This window comes from Bombus vosnesenskii, unplaced genomic scaffold (genome assembly GCF_011952255.1).
Source record: "Bombus vosnesenskii isolate JDL3184/JDL3185 unplaced genomic scaffold, Bvos_JDL3184-5_v1.1 scf7180000013542, whole genome shotgun sequence".
NCBI lineage: Eukaryota > Metazoa > Arthropoda > Insecta > Hymenoptera > Apidae > Bombus > Bombus vosnesenskii.
In genome coordinates, this window is record NW_022883108.1 from 193497 (window position 1) to 209455 (window position 15959).

The window sequence follows — 15959 nt, forward strand, 5'->3', positions numbered from 1 at the left end:
TCGATATGCCTTTATATCTATCACACATCGTTACGTGAAAATATGGTTGAACCTCGAAAACCATTATTTTAAAAGTTATGCGTATATAAAAACCATGCATATTGTACAGTTTAAATATTCAACTAATATACGCTTACGTTCTAAAATAATGGTCTCTACACCTTGGGATTGGTATTCTTAGATTTTAGTCATTAAAAGTAATCGTAAATTAAAATACAAAAAGTCACAGACTCGATATGCTCCAAAACGATGCTCAGTCAAAAATGTTATCTGTGTAAAGAAATGTTATAACATAGGATCATAATGTTAGGTATCATTTTAATGCCATAACGGCTCAGGCATAATTAGCGGAACGGCGTTACGAATTTAAATGCGACTTCCCGTCGGTTGGTAGTTCGACGTTCGATGATAGTTATATCAAGGAAACACGAAGAAGATTTTCAAACCACCACGAATTATATTCCCGTCCGGAGTGACAGGAACTAGAAACTCCGTCGTGTGTGAGTCCCCTTCCGGCGGAAGGCCGCTCGTAACGTTCTTCCTTTCCCTCCCATCTCCTCTCCCCCCCCCCCCCCTCTCTCTCTCTCTTTTTCTTTCTCATTCCCTCTCTCTTGTTCTCTGCGCTCTCTACTCTCGATCTCCCCCTCGTTTTCCTTCTCGTCCGGTAGCAGGTACCAGAATATATTTGTAAATTTACTGATTGCGAGTAGAAAATTAACACGTCGGAGCGGATTGGCCGAGCGGGACTGCGAGGGAAGCTAATTAACGAGCACACGAACGGAATACGAAACGTGTTTCATTATCGAGCACGATAGCGAGCTGTACAAATTTTTCACTAATTTGTAGCGAGAGACGTTCGACGCAATATAGAGACACACTAGAAAAAGAAACGGAGGATTAAAAGGATTCACACCAAGAAACGTGGCACATTTCTTCGAGATGTAGTGGCTCGTCGAAGTATTTTGCATTTATAGAAACTTTCTTTTGAATATAATGCGTTAGGTCGTCGGGAAAGCTTTTAAGTAGAATTAGACGTTATTTGATAGAAATTTGCAATCAGAACGCTGTGAAGTTTTCGGACAGCCCAATATTATGGTATGTAATGCGAAACATATTGGAGTTTCATTAAACAATTATGATTATATTGATAGAACTTGGGACAAATCTGATCGCAAAAATAGATACATTTCAAACACTATTCATATAATCACGATAGTTGATTCTCATTATATCGCTAATAAAATGTCAGAATGTTTCGTATAATACATACAATATATTCATAGAAGCGTTTCTACAAGCGTTCGAATACCTTTGTGAACCACTTGTACGTTCTACCAATCTATGTCTGTGAACAGTATGCAAACAGATAACAAACAGACGGTTCATGAACTATTCGCAAATACCAATAAGGGCGTGCTTATAGAACAAGAAGGATGGCATTCGAACAACATTCTAGACGCGACCGTGCGCGCAAAAGGGAAAAACGTCTCGGTTAATATTAGAGGAAAGGTCAAAATGTAGTGAAGAAGGGCATATAAGTGGAAGAGATGCCGCCCCCTCAAAAGAGGAATGAAAAGAAACGAAAAAGGAAAAAATATAAAAAAAAAAGTAGACGAAAAGAAAAGAAGGTTAGATGAGGAGGGATAGGAAAGGGTGACGAGACAGCTGAGGATGGGGGTGAAACGAACATACGTGGGACAGCGTACCTACGTTTAGAGCGTCTACCGAGTGATAAACGACCGGAAGGAAGCCAGAGGCGTTTCCACGAAAGTTAGAGACAAGCCGGAAGGCCGAAAGGCGGGATGTGGTTGGTGAGTAAATGGCATCGATGCGTTAGTATGTGCGTATTCTACCTCATTCCAACCTTTCCCTCTCCTTCCCCTTTCCATACGTATTTCTCACTCTTTCGTTCTCGTTGTCGACTCCCTTCCTCCCTTCACTCTTTCTCCTTCCGTCCTGTTTCTCTAAGTAGGCAGCTGGTTAACGTTGCTATCGTAGCGAAGGAAAAAAAAGGAGAAATAGCTTGGGAAAGAGAGATGCGAGAGGAAGAGAGATAAAGAGGACGGAGGAAAGGCGAAAGAGAGGCAAAGAGAGAAGAAACTGAGAGAGAAACGCTGCTGGCCGGATGTCGAGTTTCCAATGTCGAGTAGATCATTTTACCCAGGCTCGCGATTAATTTTGTTAACGACGAATACGAACTATAATCGCATCGTCGACGAAACAGAGCGAATCTTGCGAGTTCCTCGCTCGGAACAGAATATGCATATTGTTCTACTTTCAGGTCTGGATTCCTTCTTGACGTATCGAATTTAAATGTCACTTGCCCACCACTTACGTATATTTTTCGCTATTTAGAGGAATCTTTAATTGAATGTATCTATGTACAAGAAAACGAGCAAATGTAAAAAACACGTGACACCAGAGAAACAGGGGGTGTGAACGCTTTGGGCTCGAATCGATATATCGACCAGCAAACCTGATTCTCCGGTCTTGTTGTTTAGGAAAAGTTTCTAACGTGTTGTTAATTGATTTATTCTCATGTTCTCGCAATGTGTAAGAGACATAAACTATCAGATATACTATCAAATACGAAGTGTAAAGAGTAGATACCAGCAAGGTTTTCAGAAACAGTTGTTCATTCAATGATGTTGATTGCGAACGAAGGAAGGACATCGCCGCTGGTAGTGGGGATTTCATTCATCGACGCATCCGTCCGACTCATTAAATAGCCGATAGATCAAAGGTATATCGCACACTTGACCGATCTAAGCAACTGATTAGCCATTCATTGAGATATTGACAAAACTCGTAGCAAATGCGATAACGTCGAATGGTTACTTCTGATGCGTATTACATTCTTTAATATATATCTTGGGAGATTTTTTTATTGAAAATGGAATACATAGTACACGATTTGAAAATGTTACGTTGCATTTGAAAGTTTCAAATTTAGAAAGTTCATAGCGTTCCCAATAGTGCATATCTTCTACATTGTATTTAATAGGATTGAAGAAATCCTTTTTCAGGTATGTATCGTTATCGAGTAATTATCGTGAATTCTTACCAAATATTAAAATATTAAGTTCGAACAGATGTTACTCTTGGTTCAAAATAAGATTGATTAATTAGCGGTTTTTTATCAAGAGAACCAAGTTTAAAAAAAAAATTCTTTCGTTACTTTCTAAACGAGCCAATATTCCCTAATATTTATAGTAGTATAGGTCTCGAAAGAGAGAGCGAGGGAGAAAGAATGCCGCACAAATCTCATTTTGTGCATGCACTTAAAGCAGCGAGCCACACCAACGACGGCGGTTGGCTGTTAGCCGTTGAGGTTCGTACAAACTATAAAGCTTTCTAAATCGGTGCGGCTCACGAAAATAGACTTCCGGTTCCCGTCTCACGCGTTCACTTGCTGCGCTGTGTCTGCTCCCGAGTATGCCAACACCGATCCTCTTTTCGTCTCGTTTCGCTTTGCTTTTCCTTTACCCTCTTTCCCTTTCCCTTTCCCTTTTCCACCTCTCCTCGTCTTTCTTTTGTTTGTCTTCCACGGAAACCCATCTTGAACGAAGGAAACGTAAAAATTAGAATTCCTCTATAAACAACTTTCATTGACGATTCGAACATCATATTGTTTTCTATTCGAAGCTTTATCAATTGTAAGATAAATATTCAGAGTTTGATCGAGACGGAGCTAGGGATTGCAATACAGGTGGCTCCCGTATTTGCATCCCATCTTTTTAAGCGTTATATGAATATATAATATAGATTGCGATGTTATTCTTGCAGTTCTGTTATTAAATGTGGGATTCGGAAAATAAGCCAAAACGGCAATCGATGCGTTTCCTTGTTTCCTCTTAATCCTCTATCTACGATATATGGATCATTCAAAAGCCATACTGATCAAACGTATTAATTGAAACGCAATGAAAAATCACAATATTTTTCTAAATTTATTGTGAAGCTTGTGATTATACTATCTTGTTGTGAGAAATAAATTCTATTCTCTTTCAGATGAATATTAATTATGTATCTGTGAATCTTATTATGTAAAGGTGGAGTTAATTAGTTTGGTTTCTGAGAAGCTCATATACATATCTATACAGCGGAAGCTTTCCTACGTGTTATATAAAATATCTTGAAATTTCATTAATACCGTAAGGAAACACAATTGTCACGACTATATCGCTAAAATTTGAAATCCATCTGAAGCTGCGTATGGAAATTTTAGACATTTATGTATGAACGCATATGTACTTACAATAACACGTGAGCAGCCAGATTTCTACAGGTATTCGAATCCTTTCACGCGCTGCTATATAGACATCATCATACAGACACCTCATTACAATCTGTTTATACTTTTTACCAAATACCGTTTTCTCATTTATCAAAGAAAATCGCAAAGCCTAGACGAAGACAGTTAAAAACGTTGGAAAAGGGGAAAAAACTTTGCAATGATGTTTCGAGAGGACGCGCTTGTTTTATAGAGTTAATGAAGCTTGTGCAGCTTCGGCCGACGTAGGTAATCAGTTTTTTGTTCTGGGTAATCGATCATATCAATCAGATAGAGATAAGTTGTTCGGATAGAACTGGCAATTATCGGAGATGATGGCATCGAGGTTAATCGCGTGTCCGTTCCGGGACGATGTAAGTAAGGTCTGTTGCCAGGAGAGAAAGATGGTCGGTAATTACTGTTAAATCTGCGCTGTTAGCTCAACATAAATTTCCGTGGTTTCTCCTGCGGTGCGAGAGCGTGCGTGGCTCGTGTAATGTCAGTCGGACGATTCACGCTTCTGGCTACTCTGTATCGCGCGCTCACAGTTGGCCTGCGATACGCGTTCTTTGAGTACATCGGCTGCCACGGTGGCCTCGTTGGTCGGTTTACTAAACTTAGACTCATTCAGAATGGCCGGCTTTCGAATCGGGTGTCCACGGGCCGGGACCGCGTCATGTCGTGCCACGGCACGTTTCTTGGCGACCGTAAACAAGGGAATCAGGCTGCGAGAACTTGACTGTGTACGCACGCCGACGAGAAAGGAACGCGGTTGAATGAAAGCAAAAATAATCCTGCCTGCCAGAGATATATGTGCTCGAGTTTGATACGCAATGTGATTACTAATTACCGACCGGGTGACACGTAAATAAATATGATGCATGATAAATACGAATTAGCCATGATTATAACGAATGCCTGTTCTGTTGTTATTCTGACGAGATGTCATTTCGACGAATACGCTGGAGCAATCGAACGTATATAGATTCTTATGAGCGTATGATCTTCAGATGTTTCATACCTCAGAACGACAGTTCATTAAAACGTGCATACTCTATAACCATAGCTTTGAGCGGTTGTTTACATTTTAAACGTTTAGTCGAAAAATATGAAACGATGAAAGTTTGTAAATCGGCGCTATAACGTCTACCAGTTTCCGTGGGTTTTACAGTAATTTCTTGGATAGGCTATTTAGCCTATCTTGGATAGGGTATTTCGTAAGAGGCTAATTAGGTCGGAAGGCAAATATTTCGAAGTTGGTCGCGAGTGCTTGTTTCCGGACGGGAAGATTAGAGTGACGCTAATCACCGGATAGATTGGACGACAAACGTTGGTATTTAATTAGTTGCTCCTTTCGGTACCAAGTATCTGATATCCGCGTATCGTCTGGCGATACACAATCGTGTGGCATAGAGATAACGCACGAGGCGAGTAAAGTGCGAATAAAAAGAGAGAAAGAGAGAGAGAGAGAGAGAGACAGAATGAAAGACGACGACGTGGGATGTTAAATGAATGGGTGAAATAGTTCGCTTTTAAAATATGGCGTTGTTAACATACTAAATTAAATTCCAGTTCGGGCTAAGAAGAAAATAAATTCTTTCAAATAAAATTCTTGTTTTCCCATGGTTGGCTTCCCACGTGTTCCGAGGCTGAAACGCTCAAGAAGAAAAAAGATCCGTGGTAACCCACGCGAAGACGAGGAAGACGTCGCGAATTCTCGCCAAACGCGTTCCCATCTTCTTTCTCCCTTCTACACGAAACGAGACGCGCTGCAATTTTCCCACTCGAATTCGAAAAAACAATTGGTCAAACCTGTTTACTCCCAGTCGCATTGCTAACGGAGCGCACAGCGGTGTCGCGCGAATTAACACGCCACTCTTGCACCGCGAAAAACAAAGCATCGAAAGACACGTAGTACACTGTTGGCTATCACTATTAAGATACTGGCTGATATTTAATATATATTGAACTTCACTGCTTTTACTTTCTACTTATTTTATTATAAATATTTCCCTCGCGTCGTACAGCCTAGTTATTTTGTTACGTGTCTCTTTTATTCGTACCCTACAGCCTAATTATTTTATCATAAACCTGCCTTATTTGCATCTTATAGTCAACCGCATAAATATTCGTCCATTTATCACAATCGACTTTTTCAGCCCTTTATAATGTCCTTTAATATCGTTATAATATAATATTCAATATTTTACAGCTGTATAACAACATTTCTAGGAACGTTATCTTAGTTGGACTCATACTTAACACTAGGTTTACGGGACTCGTCAATTTAACGGATTTCAAACCTCGAAATGAAATATCCCAAAAACCATAGCATTAATTTTAACCATTGCATCATAAATTAGTCACTTCATCTAGAGAATTTATACACACAATTATTTTTTACTAGGCTTTCTAATTTTTGAAATCTGTATGTAGTATACCTATCTCTACGAAACCCGTTAAATTGACGGGCTAGCTGATTTCATAAACAAACCGTTTTTCAAAGGCAGTGTGCAAAAGTTTCAGTTATTGTAGACATTTCCCATCATTGTCTCCACTTATTGTAAGTATTTACAATAGGATAATTGAATTTGGGCACGGTATTTTCTTTCTCCCCCTTTTCTAGCAATCATGAGTAAATGCAGGAGATATAATAAGACATTGAACAAAATTGTCAACATCGATGAAGATTGTTCTGAGGATACCTCCGAAGAAGATCAATATGAATTAGGCCAAAGCGAAGCTGACAGTGAAAGTTCTGAATACACTGAAAGTGGAGAGATAGAAGGATCTTCGGATAATGAAGAGGCAAACTTTTTGAAAGTGTGTCGTAACAAGAAAAGGATGCGTATTTTTTCTAGTTCTGACTCCGAGGATGAAAGGACGAGCATTCCAAGCACATCCCAAAATGTAATGGGTGAAATTGAAATTGCAATTGACGGGACACAGTGGATAAAACTGAAAGCAGGCGGATCTAGGGGTAGGACGCCCGTTCGTATGATATTCAAGGATATCGCAAGGCCTACTGGCTATGCTAAGAGAAATATTATGTCGGGTTGAGTAACTAGTGCTTTCGAATTGATAATTGACAGACACATAATGGAACATATAAAAGATTGCACTGAAACCGAGGCGCATCGAGTTTTGAAAAAAGACGGACAATCATAGTTGCTGAGTTGCGTAGTTTTCTAGGAATTCTATATGCCCGGGGCGCATATGAAGGGAGATCATTGAAAGCTTCCGAAAGATTATAAACATAAATTTGCGCTGATATCCGAAATATGGAACAGATTTATAAGTAATAGCCAGGCTTGTTACAAGCCATATAAAAATATCTCAATAGATGAACAATTATTTCCAACGAAAGCACGATGCATAATAAGCCTCATAAATTTGGCATTAAGTTTTGGTTTGCAGTTGACGTCCAAACAAAATATATTTTGAATGGTATCCCTTATATGGGAAAAGATGAAACTCGATGCTCAAGGGAAAAAAGGACAAGATGACTTTGTTTTCCTCAAATTTATATGTCGGAGTCAGGTTGGCATTTTGGGGCGTTCGATGAACCTTTACTTACTTTACCGTCGCGAATGTAGCCAATATTTATCAGTACGAATGTGGACACTACAAGAGGCTATGAGTCATGGTAATAGGATGGTCGAGATGATGGTGACAGTGAATTCAGGTTCGATAACGAATCCACGATCCACGGGAGGACAAGTATCAACGTACTGCTCGATTCGGATAACTCAATCGGCAATTCGTCCAACGACTCTAACACTCTAACTCTAACTCTCTTAATCCAAAAGAGGCTGCCCTTATATACTCCTGTCCCCGCTTCTCGGGTTAATCTTTGTTTTTAAGGAGAGCCATATAATCGTTTCATACCTCTGTCAGGTACATGTCCCTCCCGTGACCGTGGCTACGTCCGGTGACCTGCCATGTCACTTCGAGCCCAAACCCATCGTCATAAAGTCAGATTGGAACATTAAGACTATTTCTTATTTTTATTACTTAAGGGCGGCTATAGTAAAAGTCTGGACTAGTGTATTGGGGTTTTTCCCAACATTCCGGACGGGAAATCCCGCTGTCTTTCCATCTCCGACATATATAAATCAGAAAACTGTACGCTTACCGTGTATAAAAGTAAACCTAACGCAAAAGTCCTCCTTCTAAGCATAAAAAATACAGATATACAAGTAGAAGACAATTATAAAGGTGATCCAGAAACCATTGCTTTCTATAATAAAACAAAGTTTGGTGTGGACGTCGTTGACCAGATGGCACCCAAATATAGTGTGAAAGCAAGGAGTTTCCGATGGTCCCTTCAAGTTTTTTTTTCAATATTTTAGATTTGGCAGCGATAAACGCGTGGATATTACGCAAAGAGTGCACCGGATCGAAAATATCCAGAAAGGAGTTCATATTTTATCGAAGATCAGACGCTTCATTTCTGGGTCTTTCAACGTCAGAAGTGCGAAAAAGTTGCCAAGTGGGCTACTGCAAAAAAAGATAGAAGAAATAATTGTTGCATATATTGCAAAAAGATCGTATGCGGAAAATGCACAAACAAAATTCAGTATACTTGTAAAAAGTGTGCTCAATAAATATGATTACCCTATAGCGTTAATATTATTGTTATCATTTCCGTGATAATAAAAAAAAAAGACTTTTTACTTATTAATAATTTATTTAAACGTGAAGCTTAATATTGTTCAATTCAGACTTAATTTGAATAAATCGATTTTCTAAAGAAAATGCGTATTTTCATTTACCCGTCAATTTGACGGTTCCTTGTAGAGATAGGTATATAAGAAACGCTCGTAAACCTAGAAATTATTATTAAAGTTTTTCAACAATTGTAACGAGTAGGCGATCTAATACTTATGCTCGGCCGTGAAACTACGTGGAACGTAAAAACCATAAAAACATATATAAATAGTATTATTAACCATAAAACATGGACATTTATGCTTTATATACAAAGCCCTTAATATACGACAAGGCGTTAGATGAAAGAATAAAAAAAAGGCGGACAAAGAAAGAAAAGCGACAGAAGAAGCGAAGCTTAGAAGGCGAGCGTATCGAACAAGGATGCGTACTTTCTGGGAATACACGCTTGCAATTACGTATATATGGTAATGCGTGCGATAGGACGCGAAGAGTGTCGAAAATTGGACGATCGCGCAACACCATAAAAATAACCAGGAATGGAGAAACGGGAAGAATATGGGAGACAACAAGAAAAGAGCACACCAAGGCGACAAAGAACGAGCCTCGTGATTCGATTCGAGCCGACTACGAGCGTGTATGTGGGCATATTGCTCTTTCGGCGTGGGTTTCGAAATACAAGACCGAGTATATTCCACCGGTCATTGTCCATCGATTGATACCGTGCTTCTACTTCCTTCGATCTCGCTTCGATCTCGGCCCTTTCCTCTTCAATCATCTTTTTTTTTAATTCCTGCTTTGATTCCTCGAATTTCCCATAAGCTCTTCCCTCTGGTTCTTACTGGTGTAACAGGAAATAACATTATCTTGCTATAGACGATTCACAATGAGCCCCTTTTCTCACATCATCTTTCTAAATTTCTAAAGTAAGTTCTTAAATCTTTTGTAAGCTTTCCCTTTTGGTTCTTGATATTATTGATATAACAAGAAATGACTTTATCTTTCTATAGATGTTCCATAATAAAATTGAAACGATAAGAGTAAACATTCTTCCAATAGGTGTACCAATGTTATTATACATATAGTCTCATCGTGAAAGGTTTGAATAGATTGGCGAGTTCTCGAAGAAGGCAACGGTTAATTAAGCGTAATTATAGGCAATTTTTTGAAAAGGATAAGCGGCAATCTGCGCGTGTCCCCAAGCGAAGTTGCGTCCGGGTTTATCGCCCACTTGGCGCTCTTGCAGCTGCAGGTGTGTTACGGCAATAACGCAATTCTGAACGACGTGCTCGAGCTTTCTTGCCACTATACGCCATTCTATAGGGTGCTGTTAAATCCTAATACACTACAAGTTCCCATTGAAATTCGTTATTCTTTTCCATGAATCTTCCTCGACTGTTTCTTCAACGATTTAGGCGCACTTCTCGTTTACGATTATTTTTTCCCACGCATAATTCTGTGGCCACAAATGGGACAAAATTCTGTGAAAAATTCGAAGATCACCGCATGTACGACGGCCCACAGGATCCAGCAACCTACGTCCGAGTCGGCCCTGACGACGCGCAATGCTCAGGTACTCGGTTTTCTCTCGACTTCCGGTCGCAGAAAGGAATGCATAGGCGGAGCTATACCCACGCAAAGAGACACACGCCGATCGAGGATGGAAAAAAGACACGGCGACAAAAGCTGCGAAACAGCCTGCGTATGGAGCTGTGTCTATGCGAAAAATTCCCCGTGTTTTTCGAAATCTTTATGAAATGTTCCTAACCTGTGTCGTACTTGGAAGGCATCTCGGCGGTTATTTACATAGAACGTTCGAAATTAGAGAATGGATAACGCACAGCACTCGCGAGGGAATATCTGGTGGCTACGGAAAGTATTTTGCAGGTTATTTTATTTATCATAGCATTAACACGCTAATTAATTAGCTGAAAATATCATTAAATTTCATTATCATATCATTTATTATCGTATCATTTATTAGTATTTTCATAGGACTATGAAAATGAGATGTAGAACCTGATAAAAAATAGTTAGAAATTTCGTTAGATAATAAGGACGTATGTAAATAATTTTTATAGGCATTATAGATCATATTTATAGAATAATTGTAAGATAACTAGTAAAAATATGACTGATAGATTTAAAATATTTATGCTATAATGCTTATGTTTGACTTTGCAGTTCGTCGAATTGGGTATGGTTACGAGCATAGAATACAACCATAAGCCCGTGGAATCTGCGAGGAAAGGTCAGGAAGTCTGCGTGAAAATCGAGCCAATACCTGGCGAGGCGCCGAAAATGTTCGGCCGTCATTTCGACGAGAAAGACTTCGTTGTGAGCAAGGTAGGCCTTTGATCTTATAATTCATCCACGGGAGTGAGTTCAGTAACATTGTAACAACGGGATATTATCGTGAACATTACAGACAATTGCTTAATTCAGGAAACATTATTCCGTATCCACCATCGATGTTTATGATCTCGGTTTCGTTGATCTTACGTACCATACATTCTGGAACGTATAATAAGAGGGTACATACTTTAAAAAAATGCCGGCACAATTTCGTTATCAATGATCGTTATCACGAAGAAGAAGAACGTAATTCTGTGGTTCGAATTTTCTCTTTGAAAGCGAATAGCTCGCTTAGCGAGTTTGATAGCCTCTGAAATAATGAAGCGCCGTACGTTTAAACCGTGCAAAATGCGGTGCAAGCACACGAGGTTTATGTGCGGGATTACGAGGAAAGGAGGAACGATTACAAGGCGAACGTTTCAGAGTTTCGTGAAGCAGCTGCTTCGAAAGAATTTGATCGACAGGTGGTCTTGGCCGTTGATGAAATTCCGCTAGAGAACCGAGTATATACGTTTCGCTTTTTCCCTCGTGCACCGAGCCGATTCGCATAGCTTTGCAATTTCATCGAAATCAGAAGCGAGCGAGACGGAAACGATCCTTATTAGTATGCAAGACTTTAGTCGAAAAAGGAAGATGCACATCCGGTAGCGATCAGGCGTCCACCATCGACTTCCGGCCTTCGCAGAACTTCCACTCTTCCTCCTTCCCCTCACCTCGCCTCTTTCTTTTCCGTCTTCCGCTTTGGATATCAACTGTGAATCAATCGGCCCTATACTTTAATGGAAGCGAATATCGTGTGCTCGACACACGTGTTTAGCTCCCATAAATTTCACTTAATTGATTACATGAGTCAGAAGCTATACCGATCAACTCCATAAATTGAAATGTAAGGGAAAGTAATAATTATAAGCAGTTTGTACTGTTCCTCTGTGATGAATAAATTCATGAAAATAAGTTCTTTCTTTTCCTTGAAATGTTTGATATTAATTGTGTAAATGAACTTAAATGAAATTGAGAGCTTCGTATAAAATGGAATTGATCGTTTTGGCTTCCGAGACGTGGATCATACGTGAATCTTTGTGCATTCATGGGAAATTTAATGGTTCAAAGATACATAGAATGCACATAATATACTAATTATAAAATATTCAAAATATATAATTCGCACGAAATTCGTCTTGTTTTTATATTCATCATAATATATGTATGCATAAAAATAAGATGAATTTATGTTACAGTACAATAGATATATTTCCGTAACTTTTCAATAAGTACATAAACTTCCGCGGTTTAGTGGCTTTCATATTATTCTTTTATCTAAATCTAGAGATTTGCTTTATCATAAAAACATAGCACGAATTCCGTGTTCAATAGCGTCAACTCAGTTTCCTCTAGCTTTATCCACGCTTTCCGGTTGTGCACGCGTACTCAACAACCATGTGAACACTTATATGTGCATAGCCCGTCTGGCTTGGGTATCTTTGTGTGCTGCCAAGGCGAGCGGAAGTCGTCGTTACCGTTTGCTTCGTAGAATCGATTCCCCGGAATCACCTTGTTCCCACGATGATTTGTCAAGCGACGATTTTGCTCGTTCCTTGGCAACAACAGAATTTTCGCCTTCCCCTCCTTCGTTTCATCTCTTTGACCTCTTAAATTCTACACCATAATTTCTGCTCAACCATAAGTTCAAAAATACACCGTACCGAATCGTGCAGAGTAAAATCATCGAGACTACTCAATAATCAAAAGTCGATAAAATCGACCTGTGATTAAATTGATAGGAGAAGTGAGAATACGAACGAAACACGAATCAAAGTTAGTATGGACGGCGTTAGGTTGCAACGTGTCCTTGTGGGTATATGTCAAGATATCGAAAATCCGTGGCTGGAAAAATCATCTGGATGTATAGGAAAAAGGTTTCACGAGGAGAGGACCCTTCTGCTGTTCGTGCAACGTTGCTCGGTTAGTGACAAAGGGCCGTGAGAGGACAAGGGAACGAAGCAACGGAGACGAGGCTATGAAACGGAAACGGTACGGAGAAAGAGAGGCAAAGAATTGTACGGTGGGAGATCTGTGCGTGGTGTGTGCGTGTACGCGCGTACGAGAGAGAACTGAAAAGCGAGAGAACGAGAGAGAGGGAGCGTGTGCGAGAGCGAGGGGAAGGGAAAAGGGAAAGAAAGGTAAGGGAATGAAAGGGGAGGGAGGGAGTGAGAATGAGATGGTGGGGGAGAAGTAGCAGGGGCGTGGCGGGAGGCAGGCGTCCTCAATAGCCGCGTAAAACCACCATTGTGACCGATCCATGAATGAAACGGGACTTCCGGCCGGGAGTGGGGGCGGAAACAGTTGTAAAGCGTTACGTTAGTGAATGGACTGTGTGCGCGAGCATGCGCCTGTCCTCGCGAAAACCGATTCAAGGAAATTATTCCTAGACGAGGAGAAACGTTTAAAACGGTCTTTCTACTTGCAGTTTGCCCTGATGATGATTCAAGGGTTTGCATTAATAACGTGCCAGCTTTGATATTTTATTTGTATTTATCGATAGAGAAAGAAAGGTATAGGTTTCATATTCAACGATGCTAAAATTTATCGTTAGGAATATTGGTCGACTACAAGATTATATCACGTTTGAAAATGTGATTTGATTTTGATTGACCTTGGATTGTTTTTTTGTTCGTTTAATCGAGTTATTGGAAAGTGGAGCTGGCTCCGATTCAGTCATTGTATGTGTGTCAGCTCAGAAACCACACTGATCGACTACGTTTTAAAGTTGGAAATTCTGACGATATTACAAATGTCTTTCTGTAAAACTCGTCTTGGAATTCGCCATTTGTATTTATATAACTATTGATTTACTGTGATTTATGATAAATAAATTCAAGTTGCTTGCTTTTCGAGAAATTGTATATTAATTACGCATTTGGACAATGTACGTTCTTACATAAACTAGTTGATCGGCTTGATTTCCAAGAAACTCGTGTATATACAGAGTGTATTCTGGGTATACTGTTCTTTTATTTTCCGTAATACGTTCTTACGACGTGATCGTCGTCGTTATTTTTAAACGAATTCAATTCAAATTTGACTTTCATTAGCAAAGTTTCTCGTCGTTTATGTTACAGATAAGCAGGCAAAGCATAGATGCCTGTAAGGAATACTTCAGGGACGATCTGGTGAAAACTGATTGGCAACTGATGGTAGAACTGAAAAAGCTCTTCCAGATACTCTAGGACATACTGGACTGGGTGGAAACATTGAAGCTCCATCGATGGTTTTATGGGTTGACAAATGTAGGAGCGAGGGCTGCGATCAACGAGCACACAGACCATCTTGGATTCGTTTCTGATCGTTGTCGATCGTTCTCCCGAATTGTAATATATACGTCGAATTTTCTGATCTTTCTGTCGTTGTACTTGATATACGCAAATAATCGACGCACGCCTTGCTTCATTCTGTGATCCCTCGAAACGTTCTTCAGGTTTCATTGCACGTGATCCCTGTTTTGAGAAATAATGTTAAAAATCGCTCAAGCTAGAAGTCACGCAGAATCAACGTTTCTTTTGATTAGAAGTTTTCCGAGACGAATAGAAGATTGATGCACGGAATTACATATTCGCTTAATCGATATGTAGTGACGCGTTCTTTTTCGTGTCACGTAAACGCTGTTATCGATGTTTTCACGAACTGCGTACAGTACCACTGAACACAGCAATGGATATGAAATCAAAAGTCAAAACTTAATCATGTAGCGTCGAATATTATTTTTAATAATTTTTAATAACAATTTCGTGACGCGTACGAGACGACGTCGCGTCATCAAGTTCGAAACGAGGCTGCGCGATACGACGGTTTCTGCTCGAAAGCTTTGCAACAAAGGCAAACGATCCAAAAACTCCGCAGTACTTAATCACCGTGCTCACGCCGGGCTCAACGAGAACACGCAGAACGAAAAGAAACCATGTCGAATAGTTGAATTGTTTAATGCGTACAATTGAATATCGTTAACAAATCGTGTCTTAGAAAACCGTGTCTTACGATTAGCAAAACCGGACGTAACCTCCCGATCGCTGCTGAATCGAGCTGTTACCATAAAGCAGAACTATATTTCGCCATAGCAGTTCGATAGCGTGTAACCGAGGAAAATAGCTCGCAAATAGTTGGAAACGAAATCTGCATAAATGTTGGAAATATTTTTTGAAATTAGAAAACGAGATTTTTTGAACGATATGGCCGAACGAAGCGGGCAAAAAAGGCAAACACAGAAAGACAAAATAACGAAACGGAATAGGACTTCTAGGATCCAGAAGATTGTAAATGTATCGAAACTAAATTATCCTGATAGGTTTTATAGAGCAGAGAGACAAGAGGGGCCTTGGAACAATTTTATTACGTCGATGATCTTTGAGAAACGAAATACAATATACCTGTGCTCGCGCTAAATTCGATCGATACGGACGATAACCATGCAGCAGGAAGCGAAAACGAAAGAAATTGAAGAAAAGTCCTTAGCGTTCTCTAGTTTCCGGTCACTTAGATCTCTGAATTAGCCGTCGACGGGTTGAACGAGTTTCGTCCGATACTACCTCGCATGCGGTTGCGCGAGACGAACAAGGCGGTGACTGTTCGAACGAAATGGGACTTCCGTCTTCTCTCTTTCTCCTCT

General features: G+C 39.9%; 2 protein-coding genes across 4 annotated transcripts in view; both read left to right on the plus strand.

Annotated features, from left to right (window-relative positions):
* The window catches only part of LOC117238576 (eukaryotic translation initiation factor 5B), a 32503-nt gene extending 16852 nt beyond the window's left edge, over nt 1-15651 (plus strand). For 2 of the 3 annotated variants that reach the window (XM_033503589.1, XM_033503590.1), the window contains 2 exons: nt 11129-11290; nt 14419-14526. In XM_033503589.1, the coding sequence (XP_033359480.1) occupies nt 11129-11290; nt 14419-14526 (270 nt within the window). Of the gene's footprint in view, nt 1-11128; nt 11291-14418 lie in introns of all 3 variants that reach the window. The other variant, XM_033503588.1, reaches the window with a different exon arrangement.
* Nucleotides 6648-7625, plus strand: LOC117238585. Its single transcript, XM_033503605.1, has one exon. It carries the CDS (start codon nt 6905-6907, stop codon nt 7331-7333), a length of 429 nt encoding a protein of 142 aa, XP_033359496.1. The 5' UTR covers nt 6648-6904; the 3' UTR covers nt 7334-7625.
* Nucleotides 15652-15959: the final 308 nt, after the last annotated feature.